The sequence below is a fragment of the Astyanax mexicanus genome, chromosome 15 (genome assembly GCF_023375975.1).
Source record: "Astyanax mexicanus isolate ESR-SI-001 chromosome 15, AstMex3_surface, whole genome shotgun sequence".
NCBI classification, from domain to species: Eukaryota; Metazoa; Chordata; class Actinopteri; order Characiformes; family Acestrorhamphidae; genus Astyanax; species Astyanax mexicanus.
In genome coordinates this window covers 14308837-14334160 of record NC_064422.1, presented here as the reverse complement: position 1 = coordinate 14334160, position 25324 = coordinate 14308837, and the positions used below count along the sequence as shown (strand labels likewise).

At 39.3% G+C, this 25324-nt stretch overlaps 2 protein-coding genes across 6 annotated transcripts in view; one reads left to right on the top strand and one right to left on the bottom strand.

The window, feature by feature from the left end:
• Nucleotides 1-25324, top strand: part of sdk2b (sidekick cell adhesion molecule 2b) — a 537061-nt gene that overhangs the window by 378774 nt on the left and 132963 nt on the right. For all 4 annotated transcript variants that reach the window (XM_049464366.1, XM_049464364.1, XM_049464365.1 and 1 more), the window contains exon 2: nucleotides 15494-15653. In XM_049464366.1, the coding sequence (XP_049320323.1) occupies nucleotides 15494-15653 (160 nt within the window). The remainder of the gene's footprint in view (nucleotides 1-15493; nucleotides 15654-25324) is intronic.
• The window catches only part of rpl38 (ribosomal protein L38), an 888922-nt gene that overhangs the window by 771817 nt on the left and 91781 nt on the right, over nucleotides 1-25324 (bottom strand). The gene's annotated exons all lie outside the window — the stretch shown is intronic.

Here is a 25324-nt window from a genome sequence, read left to right as displayed (position 1 = left end):
ACGTTTCCTGTACTCATAGATGTTTTCCTTATTGTAGATTTGTCAATAAAAATGTTAGCATGTGTCAGAGATTTCTGTAAGCCTTCAGCTGACTCTCTAGGATTCTTCCTCACCTCATTGATCATTCTGTGCTGTGCTCTTGCAGTCATCTTTACAGGACTTTACCACGCCTAGAGAGAGTAGCAACAGTGCTGAACTCTCTCCATTTGTAGAGCGTCTGTCTGTCTTACCGTGGACACGTGAACATCAAGGCTTTTAGAGATACTTTTTATAAACCCTTTCCAGCTTAATGCAAGTCAGCAATTTTTGAACGTAGGTCTTCTGAGAGCTCTTTTGTTCACATACTTTTTCTTGCAACTGTAACTAGCTATTTTCCTGGCAGCTTGACTACAGCTCAGCTACTTTCCTGTAATACAGATTCTCTGTTCCAGCCAAGGCTGCCTGTCAATCACTTTCTAAGGGGTCCTTCCTAAGTGGAGCCCCGCCTTCCTAGGATATAGCAAAAAAAATGTGTCAATATTAGCACAGGGAAAACTAACTGTTGGTATCAGAGGAGAAAAATTAGATAAAAGGGGGCGGGGCTGCTTTGTTATTAATGCATATGGGGATGGGTGGGGCTACACATCATACTGCGACCAGCCAACAGAGTTGCCAGACCTGTGGTGGCTTTACCTCCATACTTTTTTAAAATTTTCATTGGTTTTGACAGATTGTGAGTTTTACAGCTGTGATTTTTCTGTTTAGTTCGGAATTGAAGCCAAACTTTTTATGGGATATTGGAAGTATTTCTGTCAGAGTATGTGTGTGTGTGTGTGTGTGTGTTTGTCAGTGTGTGTGTATGTGTGGGAAATGGGCGGATGGGGTCATTGTACCTATCAGTCATTTGTGGATTGATGTCGTAACTGGCTGAGTGAGCTGTCAATCAGCGAGGCGTTTACTAATGACATGGTCACTCAGCCGGAGGAAGGGGCGGAGCCAGCGTAGTTGATGGACAGGGCTGTTAATGGAGGTGTCAGTGAGAAGACCCTGCCTCTATTTCACACAGGAATTTGCTCGCACACACACACACACTGACAAAAACACACACACACACACACACACACACACTGACAAACACACGCACAAGGTAGAAAAGTAATAGAGGTGGAAGCCCTTTCAACCTACATCTGGGACCAGAGTCAGGATGATAGAAACAACAACAACATATGCTCTACACACACACACATACACACACACACACACACAAACACACACACACACACACACACTGAGTAATGGTCTCCCGCCCGCCCTCATTCTTTTGTTTTCCTTCTTTTCCTCGTTCTCTTCAGTCCCTTGTGATCTTATCTGAAGTGTACTCAAACAAAGCACACATCCTTATCCTGCTCAATTCCCTTCACTGGCCACTTTAGTAGAAACACCTACAGTACCTACCTTGGGATTTCTCTCACTGGTGGCAAATTTATTAGAAACACCTACCAACACTCACTGCAGGTCACTTTGTTTAGAAAATACAACATCTGTCCAACATTGGAGCTTTTTTCAACTCAATCCTGTTTTTTTATGGATATGTAACTCAGAATTCCCTCCAAGATTCAACATCTGTCCAACGTTCGGGCTTAGTATTAACCCAATCTTGTTTTTTGATGGATATGTGTCTTAGAATTCCCTCCAAATTGCAACATCTGTCCAACAGTGGAGCTTAATATCAACTCAATCTTGATTTTTGATGGATATCTGAGTTAGAATTACCTCCAAACTACAACATCGATCCAACAGTGAAGTTTAATATCAATTCAATCTTGTTTTTTGATAGATATGTGACTTAAAATTCCCTCCATGATTCAACATCTGTCCAACGTTGGAGCTTAATATTAACTCAATCTTGTTTTTTGATGGATATGTGACTTTGAATTCCCTCCAAATTATAACATCTGTCAAATGTTCAGGCTTAGTATTAACCCAATCTAGTTTTTTTATGGATATGCAACTTAGAATTCCCTCCAAATTACAACATCTGTCCAATGTTGGAGCTTAATATTAACTCAATCTTGTTTTTTAATGGATATGTGAATTAGAATTCCCTCCAAAATTCAACATCTGCCCAACAGTGAAGCTTAATGCCAACCCAATCTTGATTTTTGATAGATATGTCACGTAAAATTCCCTCCAAATTACAACATCTGTCTAAAGTTGGAGCTTAATATTACCCCATTCTTGATTTTTGATGGATATTTTGATTTAAAGTCCCTCCAAATTGCAACATCTGTCTAACAGCAAAGCTTAATATAAACTCGATCTTTTTCTTTGATGGATATGTTACTTTGAATTTCTTCCAATTTTCAACATCTGTCTAATGTTGGAGGTTAATATTAAACCAATCTTGTTTTTTGGTGGATATGTGACTTAGAATTCCCTCCAAATTGCAACATCTGTCCAAATTTGGAGCTTTTTCCTTAAATAAATGAAATCATCATTTAAAAGTGCTTTTTATATTTACTCAGATTATCTTTTTCTGATATTAAAATGTGTTTGTTAATCTAAAAAATGTAAGTATGATATGAATGCAAAAAAAAAATTGTAGGGGCAAATACTTTTTACAGCACTATATATGAGTTCATATGGGCTGTTTTTAAAGATGCTGAGTTTATATAAGCTGAGTTTATATATATGAGCTGTGTTTTACAGCTCTGTGAGTGTGAGGTATTAAGGCCTCAGGCTCCTGCAGTGTTATTTTCTGAGGGGAATGAGCTTCTGTCATTTAGCCGTTAGTTACGACAGCGCTCTGTTATGAAGCTGCTCTTACCCTCCGCTGAAAGCCGGGCTTTTTTCTGTCGCTCTTCCGCTCTCTTTGTTCTGACTCGTGTTTGTCTGACTCTTTTCTTCTCGCCGCTCTTTAGCCGAGCGATAGGAAATGGCACTTTGATTAGAAGCTCATTAAAGAGGAAACGAGGAATTAGGCTGGTCAAACAGCTTCAATACTCTAACACACACACACACACACACACACACACTCACACACACTGACGCGTATGTGATGATTTGCTCTCTCTCTCATTCTTCTCTCTTTAGGGAGAGTCTACAGTATAAAATGCTTCAGAAACACAGTGTGACCTTACAGTCAGACCAACACAGCATTGAAGAAATGAAGTATAGATGGATAATGGAACGGTGGATTGATAAATGAATGAATTAATTAATTAATTAATTGATAGATGGAAGAGTGAACTGATAGATCAATGGAAAGATAGGGGTGGATGAATTAATGAATAGGTGGGTGGATGAACGTGACATATGAATAGATGGAAGGATGGATAGGCTCATGAAAAGAAGAATTGATTGTGGGTGGAAGGGTGGATAAATGGATGTAAAATGGACAGATAGCAGGAAAATTGAAGGATGTGCGGTGGTTGATGAGAGGATGTAGAAAGTAGATGGATAGAAACGTGGATGGATGGGTGAATGGATGGATGGATGGACAATTGGATGGGTGGAAGAATAGACTTATGGGTGTATAGATGAATGGATTGATAGATGGAGGACTAAATTATTAGAGGGATGGAAAGGTGCGGATAGATGGAAGGGTGGATGGTTGATGGATGGAGGGGAGGATCAATTAATGTGGGAAGGACTGATAGAAGGATTGTTGAAAGAATAGGGGAAGAATGGATAAAAGGAATTATGAATGTATGCATGTATAGGTGAAAGGGCAGGTGGAAAGGTTGGTGGGTTGAAAGAATTAATGGACAGAGGTATGGGTGGAGAGACATATGATTTATCAAACAGATGGATAGATTGATACACTGAGGATTGAACTGGTAGATGGATGGAAAAATGTGGATTAATGGATGGATGGGTAGAAGGACAAACAGATGTGCGGATTAATTGATGGATGGAAGAATATAATCATGGATGGGTTACGAAATAGACCTGAGGATGGATGGGTTGATGTACAGAAGAATGGCTTGATGGATGGAGGGAAAGATCAGTGGATGTGGGAAGGATTGATTGAAGGAAAGGGGAAAGATGCATAAGAGAGGTATGAATGTATGGATGGATTGGTGAAAGGGCAGGTGAATGGATGGATGGATGGATGGATGGATGGATGGATGAACGGGTGGTTATGTGAGTGGGTGGGTCGATGGATGTAAGGAAAAAAGCATGGATTAATGGAGGAATAGATAGGTAGAGGGACAAATGGATGGTTGAAAGAATAGCTTTATGAATGGAGGGAAGGATCCATGGATGTGGCACGGACTGATGAAAGGATTGTTGGAAGAATAGGGGAAAGATGTGTAAGAGGGGTTATGAATAGAGAATCGGTGAAGAGATATATGATTAACCAAATGGATGATGGATGGGTGGATGGATGGATGTACAGATGAAAGGATGAATGAACAGATGGATATATTGAAAGATGGAGGACTGCACTAGTAGATGGATAGAAAACATGGATTAATGAATGGATGGGTAGAATGACAAATGAATAAGTGTATTAATGAATGAATGGAAAAGTAGACTCATGGATGGATTAAGAGATATATCTGAGGATGGATGGGTTGACGGATAGAAGAATGGCTTGATGGATGGAGAGGAAGATCAGTAAGTGTGGGAAGGATTGATTGAAGGTTTGTTGGAAGGATAGGGGAAACATGCATAAGAGGTGGATGGATGGATGGATGGATGGATGGATGAAAGGGTGGATTGATGGAGGGATAGACGGGTAGAAAGACAAATGGATGGGTGGAAGAATAACCTCATGGATGGAGGGGAGGATCAATGGATGTGAGAAAAGACAGAGGGATGTTGGATGGATGGATGGATGGATGGATGAATGGATAGATGGATGGGTGGAGGTACAGATGAATAGATGAATGAACAGATGAATAGATTAAAAGATGTAGGATTGAACTGGTAGATGGATGGAAAACATGGATTAATGGATGGATGGGTGGAAGGACAAATGGATGGGTCAATAAATGTGAGAAAAGAAGGAGGGATGTTGGATGGATGGATGGATGGATGGATGGATGGATGGGGAAGGGTGGTTGGAAGGATTCATGGATAGAGAAATGAAAAATGGGTGGATAGATGTATAATTTATCACTCGTTGATGCATTATGGGATAGATTTGAAGATTAATGTGTTGATATACAGAAGAATAGCTTGATGGATGGAGAGGAAGATCAGTGGAGGTAGGAAGGATTGATTTGGTTTGTTGGAGGGATGTATAAGAGGGGGTATGTATGGATGGATTGGTGAAAGGGCAGGTGTACGGATGGATGTATGGATGGGTGGTTGGGTGGGTGAATGGATGGAAGGATGAAAGGGTGGAGAAGATTGATAGATGAAGGATTGAACATTAATGGATTAGTGTCCATTAATACTTGGACAAATAGTGTACTTATATTACAGCTTGTTTATTCATGTTTATTCTTTGTTTTTTGTTTTTAACTGCAGCATTGTGCTCTTCATACACACACATACACACCTCACCACCTATCACATTATTTTCAACTACTCTTAAATGCAAATTGGACAAGGGCAACACACACACACACAAAAAAGTTACTCAAATTAAACAACTGCAGAGAGACTACAAGTTCAACACACACACACTAAATATATTTGGTGTTATTAGCAGTAAGTGGATGTAATTATACAAAATACTGCATGTAATTGTCTTGAGAGGCTTGTAAAGTACACACCAACACACACACACACACACGGTTAGCAGGAGTGCTCAGGAGTGTGTGATTATTTAAAGTAGCGCTGGGCTTTAGAGGCTTTATGCTAACAGTACTTGGCTACGCTAACGGCTACGCTAACAGTGTCCCCAGGGAGATTCGTTCCAGAAATGTGCTTCACTCTTCACAACACCCTGATCACACAATGCAGGAAACCAGTGACATCACCTGAAATCTGCTCAAGACAGCAGACATATCATATAATTATATAATAATACATTAGTTACAATACATTTCATATCTTGTTTATATGTTATTATCTGTGATTATTGTTGCAAGTGATGCATAAAGCAAGTGAAATTACAGCAGAGTTTCAGTGATGGTATTAGTGATGGTATTAGTGATGGTATTAGTGATGGTGCCACTGATAACAATAGTGATGGTTCACTGTTGTCAGTGTTGATGAAGGTGTTATTATTGATGTTTATAAAGATTGTATTGGTATTAAAGGGTTTGGTGATGGCGATGATGTTGGTCATGATGATGTTTGGCAATGCTGGGAATGGTGTTGGTTTTGGTGTTGATGACAATTATGTTGTGATTTTGAAGTTGGTGATGATGAGGATGACACTAGTTGTGGTGTGGTTGATTGTAATGCTCTTGGTTTTAATGGATGGTTTTGACCTGGGAAATTGTGTGTTGTTGATAATAAAGTTCATGTTGGTGGTGTAAATGGTGTTGGTGATGTTGGTTCAACTGAAAGTGTTTATATTGATGTATTTGGTTGGTAACAAACTTGATGGTGTTATGTTGATGTTAATTTCAGTGATGGAGTTGGTTTTGGTGTAGTTTGTTTTGTTAATAATGATGGTGATGTTAATTGTATTTGTGATGTTTTACTGATAGCTTTGAACTTTGATGTATTGTGTTGGTAAAAAACTTGATGGTGTTATTTTGGTGTTAATTGCAGTGATGGAGTTGGTTTTTGGTGAATTGTGTGTTGTGGATAATGATGGTTGTGTTGGTGGTGTTGGGGTGATTTTGGTTAGGAAGTTGTGATAGTGTTGGTGATGGCAGTGGTGTTGGTTATGTTGATGATGTTGGAAATGTTGGAAATGATGTTGGTTTTATTGATAGTGTTGATTTTTTTATTGTATTGTGTTGGTAACGAACTTGATGGTGTTATTTTGTTGTTAATATCAGTAATGGAGTTGGTTTTTGTGAAGTTTGTGTTGTTAATAATGATGGTGATGTTGATTGTATTGGTGATGTTTTACTGATAGCTTTGAACTTTGATGTATTGTGTTGGTAACAAACTTGGTGTTAATTTCAGTAATGGAGTTGTTTTTTGGTGAATTGTGTTTGTGTTGGGGGTGTTGGTGATGATTTTGGTTAGGAAGTTGTGATAGTGTTGGTGATGTTGGAAATGTTGATGTTGGTTTTACTGATAGTGTTGATTTTGATGTATTGTGTTAGTAACAAACTTGATGGTGTTATTTTGGTGTTTGAAGGCTATGATGTTGGTACAGAGGTTTGTGGTGCTGTTGGTTGTGGTGTTTTGTTGGTAAACATAATGTTAATGGTGGTGTTGGTGAAAAAGATGGGGATGATTTTGGTTAAGAAGTTGGTGATTGTGTTGGTGATGGCAGTGATGTTGGTGATGGTGATAGTGTTGGAGATGTTGATGTTGATTTTCCTAATATTGATTTTGAATGTATTGTGTTGGTAACAAAGTTGATGGTGTTAATTTGGTGTTCATTGCAAAAGAAGTTGGAGATGGTGTTGTTGATGACCATAATGCTGCTGATGATAAAAGGTCTTGGTTTTGATGGTAAACATGATGTTAATGGTGGTGGTGAAAAAGTTAGTGATGATTTTGGTTAAGTAGTTGTTGATCATGTTGGTGATGGCAGTGGTGTTGGTGATGTTAATTGTATTGGTAATGTTGATGTTGGTTTTACTAATAGCTTTGAACTTTGATGTATTGTGTTGGTAATAAATTTGATGGTGTTATTTTGGTGTTAATTTCAGTGATGGAGTTGGTTTTGGTGAAGAAGTTGAAGATGGTGTTGGTGATGATTGTAATGTTGGTGATAATCAAAGGTCTTGGTTTTGCCGTTGATTTTAGCAATGGTGTGGTTTGGTGAAGGCTATGCTGTTGGTAGAGAAGTTTGCAGTGCTGTTGGTTGAGGTGTTTTGTTGGTGAACATGATGTTAATGGTGGTGGTGGTGATTTTGGTTAATAAGTTGTGATAGTGTTGGTGATGGTGATCAAAGGTCTTGGTTTTGCCGTTGATTTCAGCAATGGTGTGGTTTGGTGAAGGTTATGTGTTAATGGAGGTGGTGGTGAATAAGTTGGTGATGGTGGTGGTAAAGAAGTTGGTGATAATAAATTTGGTTAAAACAGTGTTTTTTTCTATGTGATGTTTTTCCTACCACGAGAGCTAAGCTAGCTAGAATGAACTTTTTTAAGAACTTTTTTTTTTAAAGAAAGGCTGCAGTATCAGATATCTCTGAATCTGAGCCATCAACTTCCACATCCTGCAGTAGTTCAGCCAGCAAATGTAGCAGAGGTCAACAGCAAGACCAAGAAAAGACAGTATGATGACTTGAGTTTCCTCGTCTGACCAATTGCGTGTCTTCAGATCTAAGCTCACACTCTGTCGCTCATTTATTGAACAGGGCAGGTTTGAGGTGTTTCCCTCATGCAGTGAACATTCGGACAGCAGCACGTTTTCTGACCTTATCTCTCAGCATCTGAAAAAAAAATGCTCAATGAAAGATTTACAGAAAACTTCTCAGCAGTTTGACCGGGTCTGAGACCCTTAGAGTTCATGTGCAATAGGAAGTTCAAAAGACTGAAACAACAGGCAGAGATCAGGGAAGATCGAACATCACAAATAAAATTTTAAGACGTGGGTTTGGACAGGTTTTGGATATCTTTGGAGGCGGAGTATCCAGTACTTTCACGTTGTGCTGTTGCTGCAATTCTTCTGCTCTTCTCTATGACATGCTTGTGTGAACTGAGATTTTCAAGCCTAACTTATATCAAGAACAAGTTCAGGGAACTTCTGAAGGCTGTGGACCAGGAGCTCAGTGTCTGTCTCTCATCCATTCCAGCTAGAATAGGGTTGTGTGCATCATCCTGAGCTCAGGTTTCCCACAGAGTGTAAGTCCTGGACAGTCAGCTAAAGGCAGAGTGTATGTTTCTAATACATTGTAAACTGGGTTGCCTTGAAATTTTGCATACCTTTGAAGGGTGATAGAAAAAAGGTTGAGATACGCTGCTGGTGTGTTGGTGAAGAAGTGTGTGGTTTTGGTGTTGTTGATGGTGTTATTCATGAAAGTGATTGTGATGATGGTGTTGGTGATGGTGGTGTTGGGGATGGTGGTGTTGAAGATGACAGTGATGGTGATGGGGATGCTGGTGTTAGTGATGAAAGTGATAATAATACATTTTATTTGAGGGCGCCTTTCTTGGCACTCAAGGTCACCTTACACGTTATCATAGGACAAAAAAACAAAAAATAATGTGTTGGTGATAGTGATGTTGATAATAGTGATAATAGTGATGGTGATAGTGGTGTAGATAGTGTTGTTGATGGTGGTGTTGATGATAGTGATGGTGATAGTGGTGTAGATAGTGTTGTTGATGGTGGTGTTGATGATAGTGGTGTAGATAGTGTTGTTGATGGTGGTGTTGATGATAGTGATGGTGATAGTGGTGTTGATGACGATGGGGATGCTGGTGTTAGTGATGGTGGTGTTATTGATGAAAGTGATAATGTGTTGGTGATAGTGATATTGATGATAGTGATGATGATAGTGGTGTAGATAATGTTGTTGATGGTGGTGTTGATGATAGTGATGGTGATAGGTAGTGATGGTGGTGATAATAATTGGTCATATTGATTGTGCTAGTAAAATCACATACGTTTATCTCAACCTGCAGATGGTTAAAGATGTACTGATGTATTTCTATCTACATTTCCTCTACAGCGCTCTGTTTTTTAGAGATTTTGAAAAATTAAGGCTGTCTTACAATGCTATATTCCCTTCAGTAAAACACAGGCAGGTTACAATGAGTCTTTGTGACACACACACACACACACGCACACGCTGCCAGCCAAGAATATAGGTCAGTCTGGGCTCTGCTGGCGCGTCGTCTTGGCCGGTGCTGGAGACGGCACTGTGAAGGCCGTCTGAAGATTTTCACCTTTCTCCTTCTTTTCCTCTCGTCCTCCTCGACTTCAGTTAGATGGAGTGTATCTGAAGGAGAGACAGAGATATGGAAGCAGATCTGATATCTGATCTGACTATTGATTTATTGTTAAACTACTGAATTCATCCTAAACTGCTGCATTCATTCTAAACTGCTAAATCCATCCTGAACTAAAGAATCTGACTAGAAATACTGAATATACCCTGAAGTAATACATGTTATATTCAAAACTACTGGATATACCCTCAAATAATAAATGTAATATTCAGAACTACTGACTATAGCCTCAACTGATACATTTAATATTATATTTAACATTTAATAATATATATCACAAACATCCAATTGTACTGTGATCTATGTTTTTTCTGAATTACTGAATACAGTCTGAACTGTGCACTCTACTCTGTGTAGAGAATTCAGTAGTATCCTGAACTACTGAATTTACTGTGAATTATTCACTACTGAATGTACACTGAAATACTAAAATAATCCTGAACTATCAAGTTTATCCTGGAGTACTGATTCAGATTAAGCATTTGAATATGTCATGAACTACTGATTTTTTTCATACTGGAAAAAATAAACTGCCAATCATATGATAAATTGGACTTTAAGTAGTCCATACATTTTGAAACTACTGGAATTAGCCCAAAATCTCAAATCTCTTCTAAACTACTGACTTTGCCCTAAAATTCAGAATGTCTTCTAACTTTTAAATCAACCAGAAACTGTCTGTGAATTGCTGAATATAAATACTAAAGGGTGAATTGTGCTCAAATGTATTGGGTTTAATCAGCAGAATCTATCCAAACTACTGAATTCAGCAATACTACATGCTAGAATTACAGTATATTAACTACTGAGCCTGTTCTGAACTACTGACACTGCAATAAAACAATCTCTTTGTTCTGAACTACTGACTTTACCCTAAACTACTGAATCTGAATCTAAGTGCTGATCTGATCTTGAATCTACTGGATTCAACTTGAATTATCCTGAAATACTAAATCCACCATAAAATACTGAATCTATAAAAAACTGCTGAATTACTAGATGTGTCTTGAAGTGGTGGATTTTTGCTGAATTACTCTCTCTCTCTCTCTCTCTCTCTCTCTCTCTCTCTCTCTCTCTCTCTCTCTCTCCCTCTCTCCCTCTCTCTCTCTCTCTTTCTCTCTCTCTCTCCCTCTCTCTCCCTCTCTCTCTCTCTCTCTCTCTCTCACTCTCAGTGTTTTGATCTTGGACATGCATGATAAAGTTGACATGTGTGACTGCTCCGAAGATGTGGGCAGTCGTGTGTGTGTCTATGTGTGTGTGTGTGTGTGTGTGCATGTGTGTGTGTGTGTGTGTGAAGCTGTGCTTATAATAGAAACCAGATTCCATTTAATGATGAGTGGTAACCCTGGGGCTGGTGTGTAATAGTCCGTGTGTTAACAGGTGTAATTGTGTGTGTGTGTGTGTGTGTGTGTGTGTGTGTGTGTGTGTGTGTGTGTGTGTGTGTGTGTGAGTGTGAAAATCAGACTGCAGCCTCTTCGCTTTTGTAAGGATGAGCCAAATGGAGCTAAGAAGGGTTTTTTTTGGAGAACCAGTTTTAGGTTCATTTGAATGGATAAAGAACCGTACACCCATATATGAGTGGTGGTGCTGGTGATGGCTACAGTGTTGAATATAACAATTTTGTTAATAATGATGATGGTGATTATGTTGGTGGTGCTTTAGGTAATGGTGTTGGTGGTATGGTGATGTTGATGCTGGTTTAGGTTGAGGTGATAGTGTTGGTGTCAGTGATATCGAAGGTGATGATTATGGTAATTGTGTTGGTGATAGTGTTGATTATAATATCGGTATTGGTAATGTGGTGGTGGTGGTGATTATGGTGAGGGTGTGGGTGGTAGTGATATCAATGATGTGGTGAGGTCAAGTATGGTCATGTCATTGTGATAGTGATGATGTTAGTGAGAGTGTTAGTGTTGGTGATGGTGTTAATAAGGGTGACACTGTTGGTGGTAGTAATATCAATGATGCAATGAAGTCAATTATTGACATGGCATTGTGATAGTGATGATGTTAGTGAGAGTGTTAGTGTTGGTGATGGTGTTAATAATGGTGACAGTGTTGGTGGTAGGGATATCAATGATGCAATGAAGTCAGTTATGGTCATGGCATTATAATAGTGATGGTGAAAATGGTGATAAAGGGATAGTAATGGTGTTGATTATCCTGATGGTGTTTGTGATAGTGGTATTGATGGTATCTTTGATTGTATTGATGAGGGTGTTGGTGATGGTGTTAATAATGGTGACGGTGTTGGTGGTAGTGAAATCAATGATGCAATGAAGCCAGTTATGGTCATAGTATTATAATAGTGATGGTGAAAGCGGTAACAAAAGTGATAGTAATGGTGTTGATTATCCTGATGGTGATTGTGATAGTGGTATTGATGGTATCTATGATTGTATTGATGGGGGTGTTGGTGATAGTGTTAGCAATGGTGTTGATTATGGTGGTGGTGTTGGGTGTAGTGATATCAATAATGCAATGATGTCTATCATAGTCATGGCATTCTGACAGTGATTGTGTTAATAAGTGTTAGGGTTGATGTTGGTGATGGTGTTGAATATAGTGTTTGTATGGTGATGGTGTTCATGGTAGTGATATCACTGATGCAAGTTATGGTCATGTGTCAGTTGTCAGTTATGGTCATGGCATTGTGTTGGTGATGTTGGTGAAACTGATGATGAAAGTGATAGTGATGATGTTAATTATGGTGATGGTGATTGTAATAGTTGTACTTACGGTGTTTGTGATGGTTTTTATTAGGATGTTAGTGTTGTTGAGAGTGTTAGCGTTGATGTTGATGAGGGTGTTGATTATGGTAGTGGCGTTGGTGATAGTGTTAAAATTATATTGATAATGTTAATTACAGAATGTTAATGGTGCTGGTGATAGTGTTATTGTTAATGAGGGAGTTAGTGTTGATGGTGATGAGGGTTGGCCATGGTAGTGGCGTTGGTAATAGTGTTGCTAAAAATGATAGTGATAATCTTAATTATGGTGATGGTGCTGGTGTTAGTGGTATTGATGGTATCTGTGATGGTGTTGATGAGGGTGTTAGTGTTGATGTTGATGAGGGTGTTGACTATGGTAGTGGCATTGGTGATAATGTTTTTAAAAATGATAGTGATAATCTTAATTTATGGTGATGGTGCTGGTGTTAGAGTTAGTGGTATTGATGATATATGTGATGGTGTTGATGAAAGTGTTGATTATCGTAGTGGTGTTGGTGATAGTGTTGGTTAAAATAATGGTGATAGTGTTGATTATGGTGATGGTGTTGATAGTGGTATTGGTGGTATCTGTGATGGTGTTGATGAGGGTGTTAGTGTGGATTATGGTGTTGATTATTATAGCGGCGTTTGTGATAGTGTAGGTAAAAATAATAGTGATAATGTTAATTAAGGTGATTGTGTTGGTGATAGGGATGGTGTTGATTATGGTAATGGTATTTATGGTTGTGATATTAATGGTGTTGATCATGGTCGTGTGGTAAAAATAATAGTGATAGTGTTAATTATGGTAATGGTGCTGGTGATAGTGGTATTGATGGTATCTGTGATGGTGTTGATGAGGTTATTAGTCTTGATGTTGATGAGGGTGTTGATTATGGCAGTGGTGTTGGTGATAGTGTTGTTAAAAATTATAGTAATAGTGTTAATTATGGTGATGGAGCTGGTGATATGGATGGTGTTGTTTATGGTAATGGTATTTATGGTTGTGATATTAATGGTGTTGATTATGGTAGTGTGGTAAAAATAATAGTGATAGTGTTAATTATGGTGATGGTGCTGGTGATAGTGGTATTGATGGTATCTGTGAGGGTGTTGATGAGGGTGTTGTTGGTGTTGATTATTTCAGTGGCCTTAGTGATAGTGTTGTTAAAAATAATAGTGATAGTGTTAATTATGGTGATGGTGCTGGTGATAGTGGTATTGATGGTATCTGTGATGGTGCTGATGAGGGTGTTGTTGGTGTTGATTATTTCAGTGGCCTTGGTGATAGTGTTGTTAAAATAATATATATGATAGTAATATATGATAGTGTTAATTATGGTGATGGTGCTGGTGATAGGGATGGTATTGATTGTGGTGATGGTGTTGGTAAAAGTGATAACTTTTTGAGCCTTTTTGGAATCATCTTGGTAAAACAATGTTTTTTGGGACCAAAAAACATGGAGTAACACAAAGCAAGCTTGAGCTACTGATCCATGTCATTACTTAGATTCTTCTCTTGGTGTGGGAAATTGGATTTATTGGCTGTATTCCAGCAGCTACATTTGACATGGAAGATGTCAATAGAAAACTACTGAGATAATTTTCTCCAATGCTGCTGTCTCCTTTAAGCCTTCACAGGGCGTGCTGTCGTTTCTGTGCCCTCTGAGCCGAGCGGTTCAGACGGAGTGGTTGCGATGGCGTTGCGGTTTGCTATCGGGCTAATAGATCACTCTGACAGTTTAATTCCACTGCTCGATTATCACTGAAGTTGATAATCACATTATCCAACCCTTCTATTAATTTGCTCTATATTTACACCTCTCATTAAGCCTAGGAGCTTCATTAGCAGCAGCTCAAACAGGGCTGTGATTATCGTCAGCATGAACTCAGCACAGCAGCAGCACTCTGCACTTTAGCCGCCGAGCGCTACGCTAACGTCTGTGTCACACATCTGTACAGCGGGTGCTGAGGGGGTGGAAACAAGTCCTTTAGAGATTAATAACTTAACAAAAACATCTGAAAGATGAACGAGGCACCAGAATGTATCATGCTATTAGCACCATGCTAACTGGAGGGGTGTACATTTCTATTATGTGTTAGCCACATTAGCCACGTAGTTTCAGTGTAAAAGAAAGAAAGACAAGGCACACTGTCTGACATCACTTTAAGACAGATGGTTAAGTGGCAAGAACAGACATCTCAAGTTGCAAAAGGTTTCTAAATCAGGTTCTCAGATTTTTCCATTTGTTATTTGGTATATGTTTGAATAAAATGAGCATTGTTGTTTTATTTTATAAACTGCAGACAACATTTCTCCAAAATTCTAACTAAAAATATTGTCATTTTGAGTATTTATTTGCAGAAAATGAGAAATGGCTGAAATAACAAAAATAATGCAAATCTTTCAGACCTCAAATAATACAAAGAAAACAAGTTCATATTCATATTCAATTCAATTTTAATGGTGCATTTTTTCATACTATGATAGTTTTCCTAAAATTTTATTTTAACAGTCGCAATGTATTACTTTAATTATATAAAAAAACTGATTCATAATATTGACTTATAGTGATTTATAACCCTGTATTGTATTGTCAGTTGCAGATTTTAACACTGGCTTTAAGGAGGTTTGCAACAATGAAATAAATAGGTTGAATTAGGAACTGCATGAATGAAAAACTGCTTCTTCAGATCACATGATCTGACCAGCTGTTTAATTGTATTTGGGTCTTAAAATGAATAATAAAATCTCTCTTTCTCTCTCTCTCTCTCTCTCTCTCTCTCTCTCTCTCTCTCTCTCTCTCTCTCTGTAGATGACGTTCCTCCGTACTTTAAAACGGAGCCGGTTCGGACTCAGCTGCACCTGGAGCGGAACCGGTTGGTTCTGACCTGCATGGCTGAGGGCAGCTGGCCACTGGAGTTCAAATGGATTCATAATGAAACAGAACTGACCAGCTTCTCACTGGAATACAGGTGTGTGTTTGTGTGTGTATGTGTGTGTGTTGTGTTGCTGTTTCTGATTCAGATCTGTCATAAATATGTTCTCGATGAATAATATAAAGGGTAATTAAACCTAAAATTAGCTAAAAAGCTTAAATTAGAAAATGGCAAAAAATTGTAGGGACACTGAGTGATGTATGGGTTTAGAGACAGGGCAGTTGGGAAAGCTGATTGGCTGAGCTGCAGCAGGTGCAGTGTGCCTCTGATAGCGGTGAGACGCAGATGATTGGCCATCACCAGAGGGCGGTATTACTACCTATAGCACAGCTGAACCTAAGAGCAAAGTCAGAAATGACCAGAATAAAAGCGTTTTTTTTTTTAAGTTTAGAAAAGGTTTATAAACAATGTTTTATTACTTTATAGGAACACATTTCTGATATTTCTTAATAAATAAAAACATGGGGATCAGAAATTAGCTGAGAATAGAGAATAAAATGATAAAAGAAACATGTAGAAAATGGGAAAAAGAAATATTAAAGAAAAATGAAAACAAAAAGGATGAGAAAAAAGTGGAAATGGGAAAAATGAGGAGAAGAGAACAGAGGAGAGTAGTGGAAAATAGATAATAGATTGCTATAAATAAGAAAAGAGATGAGGTGTAAATAAGACAAGACAATGGGGAGAAAAGGGTCTAGAGGAGACTAGAGGAAAAGCAGAGGATAGAGAAGAAAAGGGAAAATTGGAATAAAGAAGTAGACGAGAAAGAGAAGAAAATGAAGAGTGGGAGAACTGAGAAAACCAGAGCACAGAGGAGAAAAGGTAATAAAGGTGAAAAAAGGGGAACAAAATAAAGAGTGGGAGAAATGAGGAGAACAAAAGAGAATAGAGGAGAATAGATAATTTATTACTATAAATACATAAATTAAGAGTGGAGGTGTTAGTAGGAGAAGAAACTCATGAGAAAAGGGACTATGGGAGAAAAGAGGAAAAGAAAATGAAGAATTGGAGGAATGAGGAGAAGGGAAAAGGAAAGAATAGCAGAGAATAGATAATAGATCACTGTAAATAAGGAAAGAGTAGAGGTGTAAATAAGAGAAGACAATGGAGAGAAAATGGACTGTAGGAGAAAAGAAAAAAGAAAATGAAGAATGGGAGAAACAAGGAAGGAAGAGAAAAGAATAGAGGAAAATATATAATAGATAAATATATACTATAAATAAGAAGCATAGAGGTGTAAATACGATGATACAATGGGGAAGAAGGGAAAAAAACATAAAATATCAAAATAAGAACTGTGAAGAATGAGGAGAAAAGCAGAGAATAAAGGAAAAAAATAAGAGATTAGTGAAGAACATGAGACATGAGTTTAGAGGAGAAAAAAATATATAGGAGAGAAAATTTGAGGAAAATAAGAAAATAGATAAACAAATAAGAAAAGAGAATTAGAAGAGAAAGAAGAGAAAAAGATGAAATGAGAAGAATTGATAATAGAGGAGAAGTAAATAGACGAGATATGGATAAATCAGGGCACAATAAGAGAGCAGAGGGCAAAAGGAGGAGTAAAGAAGAGACAGAGGGGAAAAGAGTAGAAAGGAGGAGACAGGTGGAGAAGATCAGAAGGATCAGGTGTTTGAGAGAAACAAGTCTGACTGACTTTTTAGAGACAGTAGAAGTCTCTGTGCGCACGTGTGTGTGTGTGTGTGTGTGTGTGTGTGTTCTCGCTCTATCACTGACTGTGTCCTGTCCAATGATAGATGAGTGGATTTGAGAGTGGGCGGGTCAACAGAGCGTTATGCTAATGAGGGTGAGCTGGGTCTCCTTGGGCAAGTCAGGGTGTGATGAATGTGATTTTAAACCACAACCTCCCTCACTCCAGCCTGCTGATCAGAGAGAGAGTGTGTGTGTGTGTGTGTGTGTGTGTGTGTGTGTGTGTGTGTGTGTGTGTGTGTGTGTGTGTGATGCCTGAAGGAGAGGTTTCTAAATGAGTCCGATCAATCCGTGTCTGGCTCCGTTTTGGTCCCAGAATGCCGTGCTGCGATATCGTCCCTGTCCTACACTATCTGATCACATCCGCCCATCAGACCCTCTCCTGTCTGACCTCTACAGTAACGCCCTGACCCTCAGGAGCACCGCAGTTAATACATAAAACAATGAGCTCTGTGTGTGTGTGGGTGTGTGTGTGTGTGTGTTGTCAAATTGAAAAACATTTATGATTCTTCTGTTTTGCTTCAGAAACTCCTGTTTGAAGCTGTTTTTTTTAGTTCATTTGTGCAAGAACTTCTCAAGTTGACGTACCTGATAGAAAACATATTTAATACCATATTTTATTCATAATTAAGCAATTAAAGCCCGTCTTAACCTACTCTAAACCTACCCAGTCTTGTTATAATCCCACCCAACCTTCCATGAACTCACCCTAACTCAAAAATTAACCCATTATAAGTTACCAAACCCATCCACACCAACTCTAACTGACCATAGCCCATTCTAAACTCACTTTAATCAACTTTTTTCTACACTTAATAGGTTTACCTACTTTAATCTACCCTAACCAGGCCAAACCCCTTCCACACCAACCAACACTTACCCTAATCTACCCTTATCTGCTCTAATCTACTCTAATTTACCCTAACCAGGACAAACCCATTCTACACAAACCAAAATTCTTCCTAAGTTTAATCTACCCTAATGAGGCCAAACACCTTCCAAACCAACACAAATTTTCCCTAACCTACTCTAATCTACCCTAATCTACCCTAATCAAGCCTGTTACCTTTGAAACCAACTAAAACTCACCCTAGCCTACTCTAATCTACCCTAACCATGCCAGCCCCATTCCACACCAACCAAAACTCAACCAAATTTACTCTAATCTACCCTAACCAAATTTAACCCCTTCCACACCAACCAAAACTCAACCAAATTTACTCTAATCTACCCTAATCTACCCTAACCAAATTTAACCCCTTCCACACCAACCAAAACTCACCTTAACCTACTCTAATCTACCCTAACTAGGCAGAACACCTTCCAAATCAACCAATACTCACCCTAACCTACTCTAAACTACTCTAATCTACCCTAACTAGGCAGAACACCTTCCAAATCAACCAAAACTTATCCTACCCTACTCTTATCTACTCTAATCTACCCTAACCTGACTTAACCCCTTTCACACCAACCAAAACCCCCCCTAACCTACTCTTATCTATCCTAATCTACCCTAATCAGACTTAACACCTTCCAAATCAACCAAATCTTACCCTAACCTACTCTAATCTACCCTAACCAGGCCAAACCTCTTCCAAACCAACCAAAATTTACCCTAACATACTCTAATCTACTCTAATCTACCCTAACCAGACTAAACCCCTTCCAAATCAACCAAAATTTACCCTAACCTACTCTAATCTATTCATATCTACCCTAACCAGATTTAGCCCCTTCCACACCAACTAAAACTCAACCTAACCTACTCTAATCTACTCTAATCTACCATAACCAGACTTAACCCCTTCCACACCAACCAAAGCTCACCCTAACCTACTCTAATCTACCCTAACCAGACTTAACCCCTTCCAAACCAACCAAACTCACCCTAACCTACCCTTATCTAATCTAATCTACCCTAACCAGACTAAACCCCTTCCAAATCAACCAAAACTCAACCAAATTTACTCTAATCTACCCTAATCTACCCTAACCAAATTTAACCCCTTCCACACCAACCAAAACTCACCTTAACCTACTCTAATCTACCCTAACTAGGCAGAACACCTTCCAAATCAACCAATACTCACCCTAACCTACTCTAAACTACTCTAATCTACCCTAACTAGGCAGAACACCTTCCAAATCAACCAAAACTTATCCTACCCTACTCTTATCTACTCTAATCTACCCTAACCTGACTTAACCCCTTTCACACCAACCAAAACCCCCCCTAACCTACTCTTATCTATCCTAATCTACCCTAATCAGACTTAACACCTTCCAAATCAACCAAATCTTACCCTAACCTACTCTAATCTACCCTAACCAGGCCAAACCTCTTCCAAACCAACCAAAATTTACCCTAACATACTCTAATCTACTCTAATCTACCCTAACCAGACTAAACCCCTTCCAAATCAACCAAAATTTACCCTAACCTACTCTAATCTATTCATATCTACCCTAACCAGATTTAGCCCCTTCCACACCAACTAAAACTCAACCTAACCTACTCTAATCTACTCTAATCTACCATAACCAGACTTAACCCCTTCCACACCAACCAAAGCTCACCCTAACCTACTCTAATCTACCCTAACCAGACTTAACCCCTTCCAAACCAACCAAACTCACCCTAACCTACCCTTATCTAATCTAATCTACCCTAACCAGACTAAACCCCTTCCAAATCAACCATAACTTACCCTAACCTACTCTAATCTATTCTAATCTACTTTAACCAGATTTAGCCCCTTCCACACCAACCAAAACTCAACCTAACCTACTCTAATCTATTCCAATCTACCCTAACCAGGGCAAACCCCTTCCACACCAACCGAAACTCACCCTAACCTATCTACTCTAACCAGACTTAACCCCTTCCACACCAGCCACAACTCACCCTAACCTACTTTAATCTATTCCAATCTACCCGAACCAGACTTAACCCCTTTCCAAAACAGAAAAAACCCACCCTAACCTACTCTAATCTACTCTAATCTACCATATCCAGACTTAACCCCTTCCAAACCAACCAACACCCACTCTAACATACTCTAATCTATTCTAATCTACCCTAACCAGACTTAACCCCTTCCACACCAACCAAAACTCAACCTAACCTATTATAATCTACCCTAACCAGACTTAACCCCTTCCACACCAACCAAAACTTCCTCTAACCTACTCTAATCTACCCTAACCAGACTTAACCCCTTCCACACCAACCGAAACTCATCCTAACCTACTCTAATCTACTCTTATCTACCCTAACCAGACTTCGACCCCTTCCACACCAGCCGAAAGTCACCCTAACCTACTTTAATCTATTCCAATCTACCCTAACCAGACTGAACCCCTTTCCAAAACAGCCAAAACCCACCCTAACCTACTCTAATCTACTCTAATCTACCATATCCAGACTTAACCCCTTCCAAACCAACCAACACCCACTCTAACATAATCTATTCTAATCTACCCTAACCAGGCCTATTACCTTTAAAACCAACTCTAAACCACTCACACACTGGTACTTTGAGTCCTGAGACTTCACAAGTAGTTGAACTTGTTTATTTCGGCGGTTTAGTCCTTAGACCACTCGTCTTCATCCAGCCGACATTCATTACAGCCCTGCAGCGCTAACCAGCTAAACTGCAGCGCTGAGAGAAAATAGAGCAGCAGACTGAGGACAGATGGAGAGACGGAGAGATGGAGGAGGAGGTGAAGGAGTACAAAAAGGCTAAGTGAGACAGATGAGTTCAGCTATGTGTCTGTAATACAGAGAGAGAAGAAGAGAGAGAGAGAGAGTGAAAGAGAGAGATATTTTAATATAGTGAGACTCTGGCAGATTAAAGGGGACAGTTTTTCAGGCTGTGTTCACATTAGCACACTAGAGTGATGCACATCAGGTCTTTTCAAGTCAGATCTGAGACGCTTGTTTTTTTTCGGAGACACTTTGATTTTTCTGATGTAATGGTTCTGATCAGTGCGGCTGTGAGACTCACGTCCTGAAACGACCCATATGTGCACATTCTAATCAATAGTGTCTTGTGAAAAAAAAGGGCAGACTTCTTGTACATCAAACTAAGGCTCAATCCCAAACGTCTCACTATTCCCTCGTGCACTCTGCAGCTCTACACTCTAACAGTGCACTGCTTGTCCAGATTTCTAAAGATAACTAGCAGAGATGCTTTGATGGACTGTGAGGAAAATGCTGTAGCATTAAGGTAAAAAGTTCTCTGTATCTTTATAAACAAGATTTAATGGATGGTCCCATTGGTTTTATTGGTGTTTGTTGAGTATTTGAATGGACAGTTGTAACCAGACACCTCCAGTCACAATCATTACCACTTACTGCACTGTCCACTGTGGGTGATAATGCATTTTTTGTTGTATTCCTGGTACACACATGTGTACAATGTGACAATGTGGATAGTAAAATGTTGAATGCCTAAGCAGGTCTTTAGATTATTCCATGGTACCACTTTAAAATAAGACTACCTTTATAAAGGGTATATAAATGGTTTACAATTAGTTTATTAATGGTTACTAATTAGGTTGTTGGTGTTATAACACATACGTAGAAAGGGCAACAAAATAGACAGCTATGGGTTCACTATTTGGCAAACAACAGGTCATCGTTGCCCTTTTTACGTATGTGTTAGAACTGATTATTAATGATTTTTAGGGCATTTACAACCTAATTAGTAACCATTAATAAACTAATTGTAATTAACCATTTATATACCCTTTATATAGGTAGTCTTATTCCATCCATATGATACCCACTATAAGGCCTAGCTCCAATTTTCAGAATTTATATCACCTTTACCATAAAAAGAAGACTGACAAGTGTTAAGCCTCACTCACAAGATAGCACCTCACAACCTATACAGGTGTTTAAAAAACAAAGATAGTTCAAAACAAAGGTCTATAAAGGTTTCCAATAGTAACTAAATACTTTGAAAGTGTTCTCAAGTGCAGTCGCAAATACCAATAAAAACATTATGATGAAACTGGCTCTGATCAGGACCTCCCCAGGAAAGGAAGTGCAAGAGTACCCTCTGTTGTACAGAATATGTTCATCAGAGTTACCAATCAAATTGAAATTACTTGAAAAATAATTGACAAATCTGGCACACGTTATCTCAAGACACCATTAGGAACCTCTACAACTCCATTCCGAAACATCTGCATACACATGCATCACACACTTCTGTTGTATGTCTAGCTCAATAAATACAACCAAGAGTTTCTCATATCGGTCTAAATTCTTAATCATTTATTGCTCCTGGTAACCTTTATCTTCCTTCTGAACAGCATCGCAATCCCACTCTTCCCTCAGGGTGTAACTATTTTGGGGGGAAGAGTGTATAAAATGTGAGTTGAATAAAATGTAATGAAAAGTAAATTGATCAGTAATAAAATGTTGAAATAGTGAAAGTAATAAAAATAACTGAAGTAGTTCTTTCTGTTATTAAAGAGAGCAGGAGGTGAAAAGGATATTAGGATATTCTCTCTCTCTCTCTCTCTCTCTCTCTCTCGTGCATGCTGGGAGGTGTGTGTGGAGAGCGTGCGGATAGAGTGTGTGTGTGAGAGCGTCTGTGTTTTTTCAGTGTTTTTGTTTATGTTCACCTGTTTGCTCTACTTTACACGTTTTCGGTGCATCACTGCGTGGTTAGAAAGTGAACTGAACTGGAATTAGTACTTTTTAAGAACGGATTGAACTTTTCTCCTGAGTTGAGTGCGGGCAGGCCCGCCCCGGATCAGGGCGGCATGGCGGATCGCCCTGGAGGTGCGGCCGAGCCGCCCTCGCTCCGCCACGGTGTGTGCTGCGTCCCGAGGCCGGAGGTCACGGTGAAGCAGGTGGTGCTCGCGATGGGAGCGGTGATCGGGAATATAAACATGACGGCGGCGTCCCGCATGAACAAAGCAGTGGTGGTATTTGTCAGCGAGGGACAGTTTGTGGATAAACTAGTGGAAGAAGGCATTACGGTAAGCGATGAATTTATTCAAGTTTCTCCGCTGGTTTCTGTGACCAGTCGCGTCATTGTGTCAAATGTGCCGCCTTTCCTGGATAACGACATCACACTTTGGGAAAATTGTCAGTGAAATCAGGAAAGTGCGTTTAAATTATGAGGAACCAGATCTTCAGCAGATGGTCTCTTTTAGGAGAAGTGTGCTGATGATTCTGGAGAATGGTCCAACTCTAGACATCTCTTTTCGGGTTAAACATGAGGGCAGATCTTTTATGTTGTATGCCAGTGCTGGGGTGATGAAATGTTTTGAGTGTGGTGATCTGGGGCATGTAAGATCAGCATGCCCACATGCAGGTGGTGTAAGAGATGAGGTGGCAGGGTCCAGTGCTGCTGAGGTGGTGGCTGGTTCTCTGCAGGGTGAGGCAGGGTCCAGTGCTGCTGCTGCTGCTGCTGTTGCTGAAGCAGTAGCTGGGCCCAGCTCTAGTCCCAAACCGAGTAAGAGGCGTGCCTGGCAGGGCGCAGGTAGTGTTGCTAAACGGAGCACTGGTCCGGGTGAGGAGAGTGTGGCTGAGGCCACTCCTCCTATACCTGTATCCATGGCGTTGGCTCAGGATGAGCATGTGGTGGTTTCTGCTGGTTCTGGGTCAGGGAACGAGGTTAGGGAAACTCGGGTTCCCTCAGCAGAGATTTTGGAGCACTGTGAACTTGAGAGTGCTCAGACCAGGGAAAATGATGAAGACATGGGTATGGCAACTGATGATGAGGGTGATGTGGATAATGATAAATCCAATGACTGTACTGATAGTCAAACTGGTGCTGGTCAGTCTGTCATGGGTCTCACTCTATCTCAGGGAGAAGCTCTTTCTGGGGTGGAGGATGACTGTGCTTCAGATATTTCTGGGGCTGTCTCTCTGCCTGGACCAGATCAGAAGTTGTATTCAGTGTCAGAATTAAATGATGTCCTAGATTAGACCTACGGTAAAAAAGTAAACATTTTGGACTTTTTTTCCAGATCCAGTAAAATTTATTAATTCTGTTGAAAAAGCCGGTCAGACGGCAAGCATTATAGAACTGAGTCAGAAAAAAAGATACCGGTTGAAAAAACACGTAACAGACCTGAGAAAATTGATGAAGGTAAGAAAGCAAATGACAAAGGAATCCTAATAGAGAATAATTGTTTCTAATCACAACAACGGGTCTGTCTCTGTCTTTTAACAGTCTCCTTCTTCTTGTTTGTTTCCTTTTTTCTCTCTTCTTTATGGAGAAGTTGAAAGTAGGAACATTAAATATGAACGGAGGTAGAGATAAGAATACATGGGCTATAATAGCGGAACATGTTAAACAAAAAAACTTAGATATTGTTTTTCTACAAGAGACTCATAGTAATGAGGAAAATGCATTAGAGTGGAAACTCTTTTGGCAGGATAATATTTCCTTTTTTAGTCATGGGTCAAATTTGTCCGCGGGAGTTGCTATTTTAATTTCTAAAAGATTAATTCTGACTAATACTCAGGTTTTAGATGTAGAACAAGGTCGGATTTTACTAATTAAAACACAAATTAGAAATACAGATTTTCTCCTGATTAACATATATGCACCTAATGTAGCAAAGGACAGAATTAAAAGTATAAATAAATTAAGAAGTAAGCTGGAAGAAGAGAATAATCTTTCTAATATTGTAGTGTTGATGGGAGGAGACTGGAACTGTACTACTGATTTTACTGTAGACCGGATTGGGGAGGAGCCTCACTTCCTTTCAGGTCAGGTTTTGAATAATTTACTAAAAGCTAAGAATCTTATTGACCCTTGGAGAGAGAGAAATCCGGGAGTAAAACAGTATACATGGATTAAATCAACAGGGACAAGACTCAGTGCTGCTAGATTGGACCGTTTTTATCTTAGTGACAGGGATAGGAATAAAGTCTTAAATGTTTGTATACAGCCAAGTGGTCTTTCAGATCACCACCTGGTGATATTAGAACTTGTTTTGTCAAATAATTTTAAAGCTACACC